Raw genomic sequence first — 18,208 nt, forward strand, 5'->3', positions numbered from 1 at the left:
TTTTCACATTCTGACCTCTTTGATTTCCTCCCTCTCTGGAGGCAGTCAACCTCTGACTTCACTTTGAGATGAGCCTCCCAGTCTTCTTCCAGTCCACTAGAACTGGTGTCGTGATAGGAAAAACTATCTTGATCTTTCTGGAAGACCTGATGCCTGGCCAGGCTCAGAAACATGTGGGTGTATAGAAGAATGAATATATCAGCCACTTGATATTCAAGTGTTTATGAAATACCCTATTTGGAGCTACTGACACCAGTTCCATCTCCAGCTTACATTAATTTATGCATGTGTGGAGAGTGAGTATGTGCATGCGTATGGGTATAAGCATGTGCAGGAGCAGGTTTATTCCATCCTGTGTGCATGGGAGAATAAGGGTCATAGCACCTAGATAAGAGAAGAACTTGAGGAATATTTCCCATCCTAACACTTTAGAAGATTCCAAGAAGGTTCTGATCTCCCTCCACCCACATGCTATCAGGAAGTGTTCTCACTTGTGATCAGTAGCCAAAACCAGGGGCTGCTCCTTTTGGAGAGAAGTACACAGGGGACCTCCATAAAGTCTGCTGCCTGCTATGCCCTCCATCTATGTAGAACAGCTTTTGTTCCAGAACTACCACAAGCCTTGCAGCCTTCCTTCCTCTGAGTTCAGCCTTCAGTAAGGCAGAATCACTTCCCACAGCAGTGCTGACAGTTGTCAGGATGGTGTACAAGGCCATATTGTCCCTTGCACACTTTTCCCTTTAGCGGCATTCCACGGCACTGTCTGTTATGAACTGGCCAGAACAGAGAGGGTTGCAACAAACAGAAATGGAGGCTGAAAGGGAAAAAAGTCATCACAAAGATTATTGTGCTTGGTGGAAAGATAGCAACCTTCATCCTAAGCAGGTGGATTCATCACTCAGACTAATGATACAGGTGTGGGAGTTTCTATCCCACATGGTAGAAGTCAACAACATGGCCTCCATTTACTCAAAGCTCCTGAATATGTTATTTCCTCTCTATGGAACTCTCTCCTGGAGAATCTCCATGGCTGCCCCTCACTGCCATCAATCAAGCATGGTACACACTAATGAAAACTGAGGTTGAGATTATACTACCTCTGAACTTTTTCTCTATGGACCCTACATCTCGATTCTAGGCTTTGTTCTGTTTCCTTTGTAGCTCCAGTCAACCCCTGACTTCACCTTCTAGGCTGAACTAGGGGAACTCTGGTGAAGAGTGGGTTGAAAAGTTTTATGAGGTAAAGAAGTCAAGAACATTACAATAAAAACCACAGAATCAGCTAACCTGGGCTCAGAGCAGCTCATAGAGACTGAACTGACAACCGGAGAGCCTGCATGGGACTGACCTAGGTCCTCTGCATAGATCTGACAGTTGTGTGGCTTGGTCTACTTGCAGGACTTTGAACAGTGGGAGCAGGGGTCATTCCTAACGCTTTGGATGACTTTGGAAACCTATTCCTCATACAAAATTGACTTTTCCAGCCTGAATACAAGGTGGGGCCCTTAGTACTATTTCAATTTTATATACCATGCTTTGTTGAAACCCATAGGAGTCTTGTCCTTTTTGGAACAGAAAATGAGGAGTGTAATGGTGGGGGAAGAGGGGAGGTAGGGAAGAGAAAAAGCTACAGTCAGCTTGTAAGACAAGTAACTAAGTTCAATTAATTAAAAGTTAGTAAATTATTATAAATTGTTAAAGAAAATTAAGACATAAAGGTTAATGGTAAGTTGAATAATAGTCAAATTCACTTGTAGTCATGCTATGTAAATTATAGAATTAAACCTTATTTATCCTCCTGTATATGATTTCAAAGTTAAGCATAAAAGTAACTAAAAACAAGCAAGGTTTATTTAGCTCAGAGAGTTAATAAATAATCATACTCAAACTTGTTAGAGAACTTCTGAATATAATATGGCATTTAAAAATGTTTAATGGAAATCTTTCACCTCTTCATTACAAGAGGACAAAAAAATGAAGAAATAACACTAGTGCTAAAAAGAGACTCAGTCATGTGCAGCCAATTTGCTACACAAACTGTGACCAGTATATGCCCAAGGACATGGCCATTAGGAAGTTCATCACTAACCCTGGTGGAACTCCATGGCTCAGGTGCAGTCACCACCAGCCTGCAAGTGGATGAGAGTCCTGACTCCAACTGCACCAACACCCCCACCACACAGTGGAATCTGTCCAACCAAAATCCACTCTCACACACAAACCTATATGCCTGAATATCCTCCTTCATGACCAGACCTCAACCTCAACCCCAGCTGACTACATAGGCACAGGCACAGGCACAAAACACACCAGATGGAAAAGGAGGTGAGTTACTGTCATTCCAATGGAACTGTGCCAAAGTCCAGAATGTAAACCTCAGGGTGCATCCCATATCCCTTCCCCATGATCCCAGCACCTGCCCCACAACTCTGGTGGAACTCCACTGTTCTGGGGTAGCCCCCACCAATATGTAAGCCCCTGAGAGACCTGCCTCCAAACTACTACACCTCCTCCACTGCCGACTTCTGAACTCTGTCCCTCCAAGACCCAATTCTTTGCCTAACCCCAAACAATCGAAGATATTTTCCATGGCCAGGCATCCCTGCAACCATAGCTACTTAATAGTGATTGATAACTGTAGAATGACTTACATGAAACATGCAAATACCTAGTGACCCAGAACCTATAGAGGTGGAAACATGAAGAAACACAAAACTGATTGCATTTATAACTCTTAAGACTGAATCAATAAGTAAGTTTGACAAGAGTGAGTAATTTTTAATGATGAAAACAAACAAACCAGGGGTAGAAGATAGACTGAGGTAGGGGAACTTGTGAGAAATCACTGCCATAAGTACTCATGGGGACACCGACAGCTTTCCCTCTAAGACCAGGATCAGCACAAGGATGCTGCGGTGGCCACTTTTCTTCAGTATTCTCTTAGACATCCTAGACAGAGCAATTAGAAAACAGGAATACGTAAAGTGTGACAAATTAATTGGCTATAAAATAGATTTTCAGATGACGCAAACTTATTTTTTGAAAATCCTAAAGATTCAACAGAAGTTTCTGGAACTGGTGAACAAACACACCCATCTGAGCTCACTTCTGTAAACTAATAATGCACACAAAGAATTAAATGTCCTGTTTTGTCCTATGCATAGAGAAGCTAAGTAACAAGAAAGACTCAAGTAGGACCCATGTGTCTCCCTGGGAAGAAGTAGGATAAATTTTGTGAATGAGGCAGGTGGGGATGGAAATAATAGGAAATGTGGGGGAAGCTGGGATGGAAGGAGAGAGTACTTGGAGTAATGACTGGAATGGTAGGGCATTTGGGAAGCAATGTGGAAACCTACTACAGCGGAAACTCCCTGGAATCTACAGGAGTGACCACAGTAAAGACTCCAAGTAGTGCAGGCTAGATACTATTAACCAGCCATCTAGCCACAGAAGACTTCTAGTAGTGGGACTGGGAAACCTATCCAGCCACAAAATTTTCAACCTACAATCTGTCCTTTCTGTAAGATGTATTGGGGTAGTGGTGGAACAGGAAAAACATTCATGTGCAAGGTCCCACTGTGAATGCCACCCTCAAAGTGAAAAGAGTAAGATCTGCTCTTCATGTAGGACTTTACATCTGTTCATTCAAACTGTGGATCAAAGCTATCCAGAAACCAGCTACGTCCACAGTGAGACATAGGCAGACCCTCCTCCTGTCCCTCTTCCTCATTTCACATAGATGACTGGTGTGCAGCATTAGGCTTAGGCGAATTAGGTAAATAGTGAATATACATGAGCATATGAAAGGTTGTTTTTCTCTATGAAAAAGAATGCATCATCTTCACAGCAGATTCAGACCATCCAAAAGTTTGGGGGCTCCTGATTTTTTCCCATGAATTCTGAGGTGTCCCTATATATTTGAACACAATCTAAGCTCCTAAGATCTTTTTTATTTTTGTTTCCCATATTGATGTCTTTATTCTCCTTTTAAGACAACCTTGCTTTAAATCCTGGCCTTCCTTTGTACAAACGTGTATCCCAGGATTATAAGTGTGAGTCACCATGCTGGCAGTACCTGAGTAGGAACTGATCATTTTCATCTCATAAGTTTCCCCCATTTCCATCCCATTGAAATGCCAGCATTATTGTGTAGGATGAAGAGAGGTCACTCACCCATCATGGCCAGGAGATTGGGAGACTGGTCTTCATACTGACTTGGTTGGAGACCTCACACTGATATTCTCCAGCATCCTCACTCTTGACAGGATTTATTCTGAGGCTACACTTTGTTGGGGACAGAGTCATCCTCTCTGTGAGGTATAGGGTGTTGTTATTGAAGATCCAACGGATGGAGACATCAGTGTCGGGTGAAATGCAGGTGAAGGTCACAAATCTACATCCTGCGACTGTGGCATCAGTCATTTCAATGAGGGGCTGTGTCACAGACTCTGGAGAAACAAGGGAAGATACCAAATAGCAGTAGTCTAGAGAGCTCAACCAGACATTCTTTACTTCATAATTTATAAAGCTATTAGGGACAAGAATTTCGAGCTGTGACTATAAACATATCTTGTGCTTTGGATCCACTACTCAGGAACTGTGTGACCCTGATTCAGGCACTGTGTCATGTCTCAGTTTCCTTGTAATAGGACATGTAGTGCATGATCATTGCCGTGTCCATGAGTTAAGCTTAGTTATGACCAATGGTCTGACCTTGGGTTGGGGGAGCTGCTCACATCAGTAGCACCTGTTACTATTTCCTAGGCTGGACCCATGAAATGAAGGAGGAATCTGGAGTAGCTTCCTCCTCTGCTTATTTCCTTGGTGCCTTGCCCTTCCTGTGAAGTCTCATAAGCCCATCAGAACAATAGGCTAATGGCCCAGACACCTGTCCACTGAGCCTCAGGAGAAGGAGATGCACAGGTGACCTACCTAACTGCAGCTGTCATGGCAGTACACAGCTGGTTCTACACTCTATGGCATAGTCAGACCCATGACTTAGACAGTCAGTAAAGCTTTGTTTCCTATCAGTGTTGAGAGGAAATCTAAACAATGACAAAAAAAGCTCCCCAGTGTCACCTTGAGTCAGTCAGAGGCAAAGTTTTGGAGTCAGGGCTTCCTGATGTTCTCTGAGAGGATGTCATGGCTTCATCAGCCAGGGACTGCCTGACTCCCACAGTCTTTCTGTAAACATGTACATGCTGAGAACTCTAAGTGTCTGCAATGAGGCTGAAATTCTGGGACTCAGTTTACTGAGAACAGGTCCTCCACTCTGTAGGTAAAGACAGGTGAGGGGTTCTGACCTATCTCAATTTATCTATCCCATGTGTGCCCCGCAGTAGGGACCCAAACTCAAGTGAGGGGAAACGATACTGTGAGGGAGGAACAGGCACAGTCCAGTCTCATAGTTCAGTGTATGAAGTAGAATGAGCCACACCCAGAAGCAAAAGACCATAGAGAGTCACTTACTCTTGACATAAAATTCCACGGATGCTTTTTTAAATTTGAAATCTTTGTTAAAAACTTCTAGTGTGTACCTTCCTGTATCTTTCTCAGTGACATTTTGAAGCATCAGGGATCCATTATAATACACCATCCCTCTTCGTCTGTATTCAGGTTCCCAGGAGACAGAATTCTTGACTCTATTGTAGTCTACAATTTTAAGGACCGGGGCCCTATGACTTGATTTATACCAGGAAAACCTTCGCGAATCTTCTGGAAAATTATGAACTTGTAGAAAAAAGACTTCCCCTACAGCAGCATAATGAGGCACAGGTCGGATCATGAGTTGTGGAGGACTGAGAGGGTTGCAACACGGAGGAGGGGAGGCTGGAAGGGAACAGAGGGAAATAAATCATCACTTGGGGATCATTGTGCTTGGTGAAAAGATGGTGACCTCCACCCTGAGCAGATGAACTTGTCACTCAGTCTAGAGTGGCGGGCGTGTCGCTGTATGGCACTTAATGAAGGGTGGAAACATGACCTCCTCCTTTCCAATAGTGCCCATGGAAGTGTCATTTCCTCTTTATGGAACTGTCCCCTTGGGTGTCTACAAAGCTTCTCCCACTGCCCTCAGTCAGACACTGCATACACTCATGCATACTGGGGTTTGAAACTATGCCTCCCCTGACATCAACAGGCCTGGAACTTCCATTTTCTAGGCTTTCCCCCCCAGATTCCTTTGAGGCAACACTGAACTGCTGGCTTCACCTAATAGTTACATTTGCTGCCCTATCAAGTAACCCTAGATCTGGGCCTGTGTGGGGGCTGGGAGCAGTCTGATCTTCAAGGTAGGCTTGAGGTCTTTAAAAGACTTTAGTACTAGGCTGGCTGGCTTTGTGTCAACTTGACACAAACTACAGCCATTTAGCAAGTCAAGGCCTAAGTTGAAAAAGCCACCACCAGATTTACCTGTGTGGAAACTATAATACATTTTTTAAATTGGGGACTGATACAAAAGGACTCACAATAATGCAGGCAATTCATAGTCTAGGAGTCCTGGGCAATAGAAGGGCACTGTGTGAGCAAGCATGAAGAGCGTGACAATGGGAAACATTCCTCCATGTTCTCTCTACCACTTCCTGGATGTTATTTATGACACTCTCAATTTGGAGCTAAGAAATACCCCAGTTTGACATGGATGTCCTAAAACCATTGTTCCCTATCGGTTTTGAGAGGATGTAAGAGTGGGCACTAAAAAATGCTCCCTGGAGTTACTTAAGTCCATCCTTGGAAAGATGACAGGATCCATGGCCCCCTGGTACAGAGCCTCAAGAGACTGGGCTGACTCTGACATTTTAGGCTGAGTTGTTTTACATCAATATCTTCCTTGATGCAGGTGGAGTTAGAAGATGGAAACCTATCTATGGCAATTTGTCTCTACCAGTGTGTTTTCACTAAGTACTCAAACCTCCATATGGGGTACAGTGCAGAAAGAAGGAAGGCTAGGCCAGCCATGACAGTCCTGTGTATCTAAACACCACTGGCACTGAACAATCCCAGAGATTCACTTACTGTGGACCTTGAGTTGCACTTGTGCTGTTTCAGTTGTCATATCTGTTCTCAGAATTTCTAGAGTATACAGTCCAGAGTCGTTCAGAGTGACATTCTGAAGCAACAGGGATCCATCACTGTACAAAGTTTCTCTGCCACTGTATGCAGGCACCGGCATAGTTGTGTTCCTGTCTGGTATATATCGGGCAGCCACAATGTTCTTTGACTCAGTCATTCCTTTGACCCAGACAAAGCCTACAACATTCTCTGGGGGATTGTGAACAAGTAGAAGAACATCCCCCCATTCTACAACTTTTGGTGGCACTGATTCAATAGTGGGCTGTGACGAGGTAGCAAGGCGTCCACACTTCCAAAGGAAATCTAAAAGGGAAGAGAGAGATTCATCTAAATTGGAACATTTGAATTTAACTAAGATGAAGCCTTGTGTCTGAGCAGCAGTGTCTTCTGCTCACCCTAAGTTTGTCTTACCCTGTTTTACTTGGTGGAGGTCAGCACAAGACCTTAATGTTCTAAGTGTCCCCATACTTACCATTTCAATTATATGACTCTTTCTCTCTCTCTTCATTTGCCCAGCTCACAGCAATCAGATCCCTGCTCACATTCATCATAGATTCGTTTCGGGGTGATGTCTGCCTGACTTCTTCCTCTAAGACCCTATGTCTTCATTTGATGTGGGATTCCCCTCTGTATGCTATGAATACCATTGGTGAATAAAGAAATTGCCTTGGCCTGTAGATAGGGCAGAACTTAGGTAGGCAGGGAAAACTAAACAGAATGCCAGGAGAAAGAAGGGCAGAGAAAAGAGAAGGCATGGAGTTGCCACCAGAGAAAGACATGGTGAAATTTTGCTGGTAGGCCACGACCTTATGGTGCTGCACAGATTAATAGAGATGTAAGAGTTAGCCAATAAGAAGCTAGAACTAATGGGCCAAGCAGTGAATTAAATGATATAGTTTCTCTGTGATTATTTCTGGAGTCTAGGCAGCTGGGAAAACAAATATGAGATTTCCCACAACATTCACTCTCTGACTTTGTTGTTTTTCTTCTCTGATGGGGTTTTAACCAATACCTGAATTCACCTTCTAGCTTTCTTTACTTCAAGTCCACTCAAATGGGAACATCATAAAAATGATGAATTGTCTTGTAAGTTTTTAAAATGATGCTTAGAATAAACTAGATACATGTGGAGACTGAATAAATAATTGATGTCTCAGAATCCTGTATGCCCATGGGTGTATTTAAGAAAAATTATAGGTTTAGAGATACAGTATTGGATCATTCCATTTGCTTTGATCTTTTTCACTTGAGTGTGTGTAGTGTAAGGGCTAGTCTACAGTCTGTGTGTGGGTCCAGAGCGCAGTAGTTAAGTGGAGGTCAGAGAACTTCTGTTCATTGGTCTCAGTTTGTCAGACAATGAATCAAATGCTTATATCCACCAAGTTGCCCTGTGTTTTCAATGCTCTTGAAACATGGAATTCACTCCCAGCAGGAAGATGCCAAAACTGCCTTTGAGGTTCCAAAGTAACCAGGTAAGTGATGTGTGGGGAAGAGGGAATCTATTCTCACTGAAGTTACCATTAGACTTGGTTCTGACTAAGGTCAAATGCCCAGGATGTGTCAGGAGTCTCAGATCTTGAGTGTGTGGGAGGAGGTGACCTGATTTCTGGAAAAAGGCTGCAAGGTTCTTCATCCTGTGCAAGATTTTCAAGGTTGGCTGAGCTGTGTAATTGATTGCCCATGTGCTCCATGGCCTTTCTGAGATGCTTTGGCCCTCTATCTAGTTTATTCCCCTTGTACATCATGTATTTCCTAAGGGAAACGCATAAAGTAGGAAACAGAACATGATCCTGTGTCATTAGAGCAGAGACATTAGGTAGCTGGTACATCTGAGAATTCTGTAACCATGATTCCCAAGTCTGTAAAAACAGGAGAGGAACCAGGCTAGCAAGTAAGTTCCCAGGTCAGGAAAATACTTTTCTGCCAGCTCAGTGTGTATCCTGATGACATCCCCAGTGATCACCACGGGAACTACAGCTCATGTCTGGGAAGCTGTCAGACCAGCGTAGCCTGTGGTCATTTGCCTGTAGGAGAGAATTCTCCAAATCTGACACAGAGGACAAGCACTTGTCAGAACCACCTGTGTCATTGGTTCCTCTTCGTGGGGACCATGACCTTCATGTGAAATCTCACATGCCCAACAGGACAGTTAGCTAATGACCTGGACACCTGTTGAGCTATGTTTCCCAGCTGACTCTCCGAAGAAGATGGCTAAAGAACATAGCCCAGCCAAGGCTCTCAGGACAGTGCACTGTCTGATTCCACACATCACAAGATTTTAACCACTCTGCAAGCACTGTCCTTGCCATCAGGATATCAAAATTCAACAAGTATAAAATGTTTCTCATGGAGGATACTGGGACAGGTCTGGAGCCAGGGCATCCTGGTGCTCACGTATCAGTAAAGATTCCATGTTTTCCTCAACCAGGCACAATGTTGAATCCCTTGGGGGTCTTTCTTAGGGAAAATTCCTAGTAAAAACACCAAGAGTCTAGACAGAGGCTGATATCCTTGTCTGAGTTACCCACCATGCATACATCTATGTACAAGGTGAAGTCAAATGAAAGATTCTGTTCTATTGCTATTATTCTACACCATATGTGTCCTGCAATAAATTCCAAAACCCCAACATGGGGTCACAATGCATAGAAAAGGTAGGCACAGATCACTCTACTGTGTGTGTTCAGTGAAAAGAACCTCACCCCATTCACACAGTTCACAATAAATCACTTACCATGCACATGGAGATATACAGAAGTTGTTGATAGGATTTTTTCATGTGTATCATAGGTTTGTAGGGTAAAGAATCCTGTGTCATTATGGGAGACATTTTGGAGAAGCAGGGATCCATTGTGGTATATGGTTTCTCTGCCACTGTGCATAGGCCCATTTGTAACTAAATTCTTGCTCTGTCTATACGTTGCAATTCCTTGTTTCTCGGTTTTTAGCCCTTTGAACCAGGCAAAGGATTTAACATTCTCTGGCAGATTGTGGACAATAAAAAGAACGTTTTCTCCTTCAGCCACTTCGGGTGGTACTAATTCAGTGATCACACGGGCAGTGGTGGGCAGGTGCCCAAAGATTAAAAGGGAGGCTAGAAAGGAGATGAGAAAAAAGACCAGTATTAAATAGGTGCAATCATCACTCAGCTTTGCTGTGTGAGTAGGAGAGTGGCCACCATCTTTTGCAGAAATGAGCAACATGACTTCCCTTGACTCAGAGCCTCTGACCATGTCATTAACTCTCTTAGGGGCTCCCTACCAGGGTGTCTTTCTGGTTCCCCCCCACACAGTGTCCCATATCCCTCCTCATATAGAGTATTTGGTGTGAGGAACAATGCCTCTCTGGACTCCTCCTCTGAAGAATCCTCACTTTCTATTGTTTTTCTCTGTTCCCTTGTGATTCCAGTCAATCCATGACTTCATCCTTCAGGATATACTGACATCCAGTCCACCGAACTAGGGCTTTTTGTTTTTGTTTGTTTGGGCTTTGGTTTTAGTTAGTTTGTTTGTTTTGAGATAGTGTTTCTTTGTGTAGCTTGGTTGTCCTAGAACTTACTCTGTAGACCAGGAGAGGTCACCTGCCTCTGCTTCCCAATGGCTGGGATTAAAGGCCAGAGCTGCCACTGCCCCCACTGAACCAGGAATTTTTAAGGAAAGAATTAGTCTGACCTTTTGGGAAAGTTCAGTTCCTTGAAAAGACTCATACACAAGTCATAAAGGAAATAAAGAAAGAATGGAAAGAGGAATGTGTGTCCATGGATTTCTCTTTATAGTTTCTAGGTTTGGAGCTTATGGCATTAATAATAGTCAAAATGTGAAATAAATGGTTCTAAACTTACTTAGTAAATATATGTCTGTATTTGTAAAGCCTGGTGTCTCCTTGGGCACATATGAAAACATATAACACAAATCTGTGTGGAGGTACATGTGTCAGCATATACATGTGTGGATGCATGCCACAGAAACCTATGTGGATTAACAGAGAAGAACTGCTGGAGTCTGTTCTCTCCATCTACTGTGTGGGACATAAGGATTGGTTTCAGGTTGTCGTATCTTCCCACAGTGAGACATCTTGCTAGCTGTCTGGTGTTTGATTTCTATTTGGAGGGCCATGCTGTCATTTTTGGGAATAGTTTTCTTCAGAACATTGCAGCCAATATAATTCACTGGGAATACAGACTGTTTGAGGCTTTTCTCTCCCCCTCATAACCTCCCATGCTCTGAGAGATTCAAGCTAATAAGCTTTTGCCTCTCACTGTACTTCTGCACTGTAAGTGCAAACGAAATCTTGAGTCTCCTCTCAAGATCCTATCTTTTTTAAGAGACTCCAAACTGCTTCTGAGTTCCCCTTCCCATACAGTCAGATAGTAGGTACTCTTACCTATGAGCAGAAGCCCCTGCCAGGGGGTACACCCCTTGCAGAGTAGCAGAGAAGACTCCATCAATCTTCTTATTTAATCTTCCCCCTCTCAGGAGAACAACCTCAGCTTCAACACAGAACTCAGGTTCTGATGTTCTTCCTCCTTCTGGGCTGTTTCGTGTCTGACAGGAGCACTTCCCAGAACCCAACGGGCTGTGAGTGGTGGGGATTGAGTCCAAAGCACGGCTCAATCCATTTCACTCTCAGTTCTGCCACGCAGCCCTCTCAACTTCCCTTTATATTTTTCTTCCAAGCAAAATATTGAGCAACAAGGTAGATAAGTAGTCACATGCCCTCAGAGAACAATAGATCATCCCAGGGCTGACATCTGGAGTCTCCATCATGACTATGTATCCATGTGACACGAAGACCAATTTGAACACCCAGTCTATCCTGTGTTCTCAATGCTCTGGGAAGATGGTGTTTACTTAATCCCTGCAGGAAAGTGATAGAAATGTCTCTGAGGGCTGAAAAGAGAACAGCAGAGTGATGACTAGGGATGAAGATCAGTCCTTTAGCACTAATGTCACCAGTCAAATTAATGATCCAGGAGGAAAGTCCAGGATAATTTGGGTGAGGAGTTTGATATGCTCAATGCTGGGGAAGAGGTGACCTGTGTGTCCTTTAAAGGATTGTGGGCTTTCTCTTCCTATAGAGGGTTTCAAGGAAACATTCTAGCATTATGGGTTACATGTACACATGTCGTCTCTGATCTTCCTGGGTCACTTTTGCCCTTTCCTAGATGATCCCCTGGTGGTAACCTTATCTTCCCCTTTGAAAGATGCTAGGATGGAGGAGATCTTCAGGGACCCCATGCAGAAAGGTTTTCTCAAAGGACGGAGCCTGGAGGTCAAAGCAGGGTCAAAGGAGGGCATTCAAGGTGAGTAGGGATGGAGATGGAAAGCAGTCTGCTCATGGAAACAATTTTCAGAACATTGATCATAAGCCCAGCTATTGCCCTCTGGAGATAACTGGGAGAAGTGCAGTCTCATATATAGGGCTACAGCAGCACGGTCAAGAAGACAAATGAGAAAATCCCTGATACATCCAGCAAGGTGGGATGCAGGGCCTGTCATCCAGATCATCATGCTCTTTTTTTTCTTTTTTAAGTATTTTTATTGAGCTCTACATTTTTCTCAGCCGCCTCCCTGCCTCTCCCCCCTTTAGCCCTCTCCCATGGTTCCCATGCTCCCAATTTACTCAGGAGATCTTGTCTTTTTCTATTTCCCATGTAGATTAGATCTATGTAAGTCTCTCTTAGTGTTCTCCTTGTTGTCTAAGTTCTCTGGGATTATGATTTGTAGGCTGGTTTTCTTTGCTTTATGTTTAAAAGCCACCTATGAATGAGTACATGTGATAATTGCCTTTCTGTGTCTGGGTTACCTCACTCAAAATAATGTTTTCTAGGGCCATCCATTTTCCTGCCAAATTCAAGATGTCGTTATTTTTTTCTGCTGTGTAATACTCCATTGTGTAAATGTACCACATTTTCCTTATCCATTCTTCAATTGAGGGGCATTTAGGTTGTTTCTAGGTTCTGGATATGACAAGCAAAGCTGCTATAAACATAGTTTAGCACATGTCCTTGTGGCACGATTGAGCATCCTTTGGATATATACCCAAAAGTGGTATTCCTGGGTCTTGAGGAAGGATATTTTCTAATTTTCTGAGAAATCGCCACACTGATATCCAAAGGGGTTGTACCAGTTGCATTCCCACCTGAAATGCAGAAGTGTTCCCTTTTCCCCACAATCTTTCCAGCATAAGTTGTCATCAGTGTTTTTGATCTTGGCCATTCTTACAGGTGTAAGATGGAATCTCAGAGTTGTTTTTATTTGCATTTCTCTGATGACTAAGGATGTTGAACATTTCCTTAAGTGTCTTTCAGCCATTTTAGATTCCTCTGTTGAGAGTTCTCTGTTTATGTCTGTACTCCATTTTTAATGGATCATTTGATCTTTTGATGACCAATTTCTTAAGTTCTTTGTATATTTTGGAGATCAGACCTCTGTCTGGTGTGGGGTTAAGTGAAGATCTTTTCCCATTCTGTAGGCTGTCGTTTTGTCTTGTTGATCATGTCCTTTGCTTTATAGAAGCTTTTCAGTTTCAGGAGGTCCCATTTATTAATTGTTTCTCTCAGTATCTGTGCTGCTGGGGTTATATTTAGGAAGTGGTGTCCTGTGCCAATGCATTCGTGTATACTTTTTCTCTTTTATAAAGTTCAGTGCGGCTGGCTTTATCCAATTTGATCCATTTGTACTTGAGTTTTGTGCATGGTGATAGATATGGGTCTATTTTCATTCTTCTAAATGTTAACATCTAGTTATTCCAGCACCATTTGTTAAATATGCTTTCTTTTTTCCATTTGATATTTTTTGCTTCTCTGTCAAAAATCAGGTCTTCAAAGGTATGTGGATTATCCCAAAAATTCTACCAAGGAACTTCTAAAATTCATAAACACTTTCAATAATGTAGCAGGATACAAGATTCACTCAAAAAATCAGTAGCTCCACCCCACCCCATACACAGATGATAAAAGGACTGGGAAAGAAACCAGAGAAACAACACCATTCACAATAGCCACAAATAGCGTAAAATATCTTGAAGTAACTCTAACCAAACAAGTGGAAGACCTATTTGACAAGAACTTTAAATCTTTGAAGAAAGAAATTGAAGAAGACACTAAAAAGTGGAAAGATTTCCCATGCTTTTGGGTAGGCAGCATTAACATAGTACAAAATTGCAACCTACCAAAAGCAATCTACAGATTCAATGCAATTCCCATCATAATTCCAGGAAAATTCTTCACAGGCCTCGAAAGAATGGTACTCAACTTCATACGAAAAAGCGAAAAATCCAGGATACCCAAAACAATAAAAGAACTTCTGGAGGCATCACAATCCCTAACTTCAAACTCTACTACAGAGCTCTAGTACTAAAAGCATCCTAGTATTGGCATAACATCATCATGCTCTTTCAGACTTCTAATTCATTGTACTGTAGGATGGGACTAGACAGGGTTCCAGATTTGTCCTGGGAAGTGCTCGACTAAAGTTGGAAATGGTGTGAACCCAGAAGGGCATTCTCAGGAGGAGTCTTGTGCTCAGAAAATTTTAGAAGAAAGTCTTAGATCAAAAACTCAAGAGAGATCAAAAGGACAGGACACAGCTGGGATGATGGTGTATGCCTTTAATATAAGCATGCAGAGCCAGGCGATGGTGGTGCACGACTTTAATCCCAGCACGCGGGAGGCAGAGGCAGGCGGATCTCTGTGAGTTCGAGACCAGCCTGGTCTACAGAGCTAGTTCCAGGACAGGCTCCAAAGCCACAGCGAAACCCTGTCTCGAAAAACCAAAAAAAAAAAAAAAATATAAGCATGCAGGAGGCACATCATGTAAACCTCCTAGATCTAGGCCAACCTGGTCTATGAAGCAAGTTCCAGGACAGCTGGATTACACAGTGAAATCCTATCTGGTAAGGGGGAAGGACACTAATGTAGGGGACAGCACATGCCCTTGCTGGGTAATCACCTCTGTCTAAATCCCACCTTCTCTTTGCTCAGAGGGTGCTAGGGGTTTGCTCTTGAATACGAAAAACATTGATTCAAATAGATGTGTCTTCCCTACTCCTGCTTCCTGCTCTATGTCTGTGAACTAAAAGTATGCTTTGGACACCCTGGAAATTGAGTTACAGTTGTTTACAAGATGTCATGAGTGTTCTGAAAACAGAACTTGGTTCATCTATAAGAGCAATCAGAGTTCTTAACCACTGAGCCATGTCTCCAGAATTCTCAGGTGAATGTTTTCAGAGACAGATTTGACGGGTAGAAAGTAGTGAGCAAGGAGTTGCTGGAACTATGACTGGAATTGACAGATATGTTTGACAAATCTGGATTAGAAATTTAGGACTCTAACTTTCAACATAAGACCATTTTTACAAATACCCAGGATCTAAGGCCAATTCCTAAAGGATTGCTTCTCAAAAGATTACAGCGAGGTATAATGAGAGAAAAAATGGTAAAGTTGTTTGAAATCAGTGACTCCTTGTGCAGAGAGAGTCCATGTCAGATATTTTGCAAGGTACAAAGCAAAGCCCTATTCTTTGCCTTCCTGGAATAGTGATAGCAGTATGCCAGAAAACATAGGATTTCCTGTATGGTTTTGGAGGTCCTCAAATATGGCAGAAATTCTCCAGAGGTAAATTCTCTTTAGCTCTAGAGTAAAACTTAACTCCCCATTTGTTTTCATTTCATAGAAGAGACTTGTCTTCAAGGTGAGAAAAACAGCTGCTCCTGCTCCACATACACCTGAGAGGCCTCCAGGGTGAAGACACTAGATACGTGGTTGTAAACAGACAGCTTGTCTCTCACCCATTGCCTGTGTCTCTTTCTCAGTAACAGCAACACTTTATTAATAAATGTTGCCATGGTGACCAGGTAGCCTCAAATATGAACATGGTCCTGCCACTGGGATAGGACAGCAATCTAGATCAGCACCATCTGTTACTAATTGCCTACAGGAGAGAATTTGCTAGACATAATCCCTAAGGACATGGAATCATGTGGAAGACCTGTGGCTTCTGTTCCTCAATTCAATATCCCTGAACTTCTTGTAAAGTCACATAAGGCCATTAGAACAGATGACTAAGGGCCTGGTCTCTGGAACTGCTGGGATCTCTATACTGAGACTCAGAAGAAGATGCCCAATTGACTAGTGGATGCCTAGGTACTATGTGGAGTTCATTGATGGTGGAGATAGGTTACCTTGAGAAGGCTCTGCACAAAGGTGCTAGGAACTGAACTCAGGTCCTCTGGAAAACCAGTGTGTGCTATCAAACACTGGCCCATCTCTCCATCTCTCCATTCTCATTCTCCTCCATTTTCCCTTTTTGTTTGCAGACAACCCCCGAATTCATCTTCTAGATGCCTATCAGCCTTCTGATTCACTGCAACTAGGACTTTGTGAGAACAGAATGCTCCTCCTCTTTTGGGATGCTCCACTGTTTGGAAAAGGCTCAGACACCTGTCAATAAATGAATGAATGCTGATAATACAAGGGCACTGACTTGAAGAAATCTCATGTTGATAGATAACAAAATAGGCTAATGCCACAGTTTGGCTTTTAATTTGTCATTACTTTTAGGTATGTATATGAGAGAGAATATGTGTGTTTATTCATGCATACATCAATGTATGGGTGAGAAAATGCAACTCTACATATATGCAGGTTAGACAGGAAGAGGGTGTTGCTTCTCCACTTTTACCAAGTTGTAAATCAGCATGTTAGCCTTGGCAGAAAGTGTTTTTACCTCTTGAACCATTTTGGTGGCCTACCCTGCTCTGATTTTCACTCAAATGATGACACTGACATAGTTTAAAACAACAATCTTTAGAGAATAATGACCAATGATAATGAACTTTGAATAGAAAACAATCTGGTTGCTCTCCCTTACTCTTTCCAGTTCACCAAGGGCTTCCTGTTACTGAAACTATGTCCCTCTCTGTCTTCTCCCTTTGGGTTACAGGAACAAATTCTAGTTCCCTCTCAAGTTCCTATCTTAGAAGACTCTAACCATACTCTGTGTTCCCATCCAATGTCAAGCCATGGTCTCTGCAACTTTGTGTTAGGACACATGTTTGTAGCTTTAGCCCAGGTTCCCACAGCCTTAATCAGGCCACATCTCCTACAGTTCACTCTAGGACAGAGAGTGCTGGAGCTGTCTGTGCTGTGACCTGACAACTCTCAGTTTACAACACCTGGCTCTCCCCCAAAACTTGTCACATACAATAGACTGAAGTGAACACAAAGTGGGAAACTTCCCTCTGCCCAGAGAAGGTTATAAAAAATTAGACCTTTTGTTTGTCCTAGGAATCTGGAGAAAACTGTTCGATGATGTATCCCAGAAATGGAGAGTGCTCTCAGAAGAGGCTTCTTATATCTACTTCCATGACCAGTCTCATGGCAACAACTTTTGTTCTCCACTCTCCCTTGCTCTATCCTATTTTCACTCCTTTTAAAGCCTTTAAAGGTACCTTTTAGAGTTTTCTACATACTTATTGCAATTGCAGAATTTTCTTTCATCATTATTACCCTCTCCCTCTCCCATGTCTTTCAGTCACTTTCTAATTCATGCCTCTTCTACAATTATCATTATTATTATTACAATTGCCTTTACTGAATTATTTTTACTGTTAATAGCAATTTATTATTGGCAGGTGGAGATTTAAAACTGTAAATATTGGAAAATATATCATTTCTAGTTCAGATCTATATTACAGAATAATTTGAGAATTAAATTTGTAGAAATAAACCAATGAAAAAAGGACTGACTAACATCCATGGGGGCAAGCAAGGCCCAAGAAATATCCACAGGAGCAGGCAAAGCCTAACCAATCTCCAGGAAAACAGGCAGACCCAACTTCTGGGAGTACCAAGTGAACTCTGAGACTTAGTGACTTCCAGGAGCACCAAGCAACCTCCAGCAAGACTAGAACTGTGGCCCCAATTCTGTCATAAGGAGCAATCATCTGAGCCTTGGATCCACTGGAACCTAGAGTGGTGATCACCAAAGACAGTGCCCAACTAAAACAACTGGAGGAAAAGACGGGTAGACAACAAGGTAAGAACACACTAAACAACACTAAGAACAAGATGAAAAAACAAAAACAAAACCAGACGACCGACGCACGCGGGCAACGCAGGCCACAGGCTGCGGC

General features: G+C 42.7%; 1 protein-coding gene across 2 annotated transcripts; it reads right to left on the reverse strand.

The window, feature by feature from the left end:
- Positions 1–2,802: 2,802 nt before the first annotated feature.
- Positions 2,803–11,700, reverse strand: LOC126491457 (pregnancy-specific glycoprotein 22-like). Of its 2 annotated transcripts, XM_050127141.1 has the most exons (6): positions 11,455–11,700; positions 9,806–10,165; positions 7,015–7,374; positions 5,470–5,829; positions 4,174–4,448; positions 2,803–2,949 (listed from the first exon to the last, which is right to left on the reverse strand). In XM_050127141.1, exons 1-5 carry the CDS (start codon positions 11,513–11,515, stop codon positions 4,177–4,179), a joined length of 1,413 nt encoding a protein of 470 aa, XP_049983098.1. In that variant the 5' UTR covers positions 11,516–11,700; the 3' UTR covers positions 2,803–2,949; positions 4,174–4,176. The 2 variants fall into 2 exon arrangements, with proteins under 2 accessions (XP_049983098.1, XP_049983099.1); XM_050127142.1 differs by lacking the exon at positions 9,806–10,165.
- Between the last annotated feature and the right edge of the window lie 6,508 nt (positions 11,701–18,208).

Source organism: Alexandromys fortis, unplaced genomic scaffold (assembly GCF_014885135.2).
Source record: "Alexandromys fortis isolate MF-2015 unplaced genomic scaffold, M_Fortis_MF-2015_v1.1 scaffold_262, whole genome shotgun sequence".
In the NCBI taxonomy this organism is placed as follows: Eukaryota; Metazoa; Chordata; class Mammalia; order Rodentia; family Cricetidae; genus Alexandromys; species Alexandromys fortis.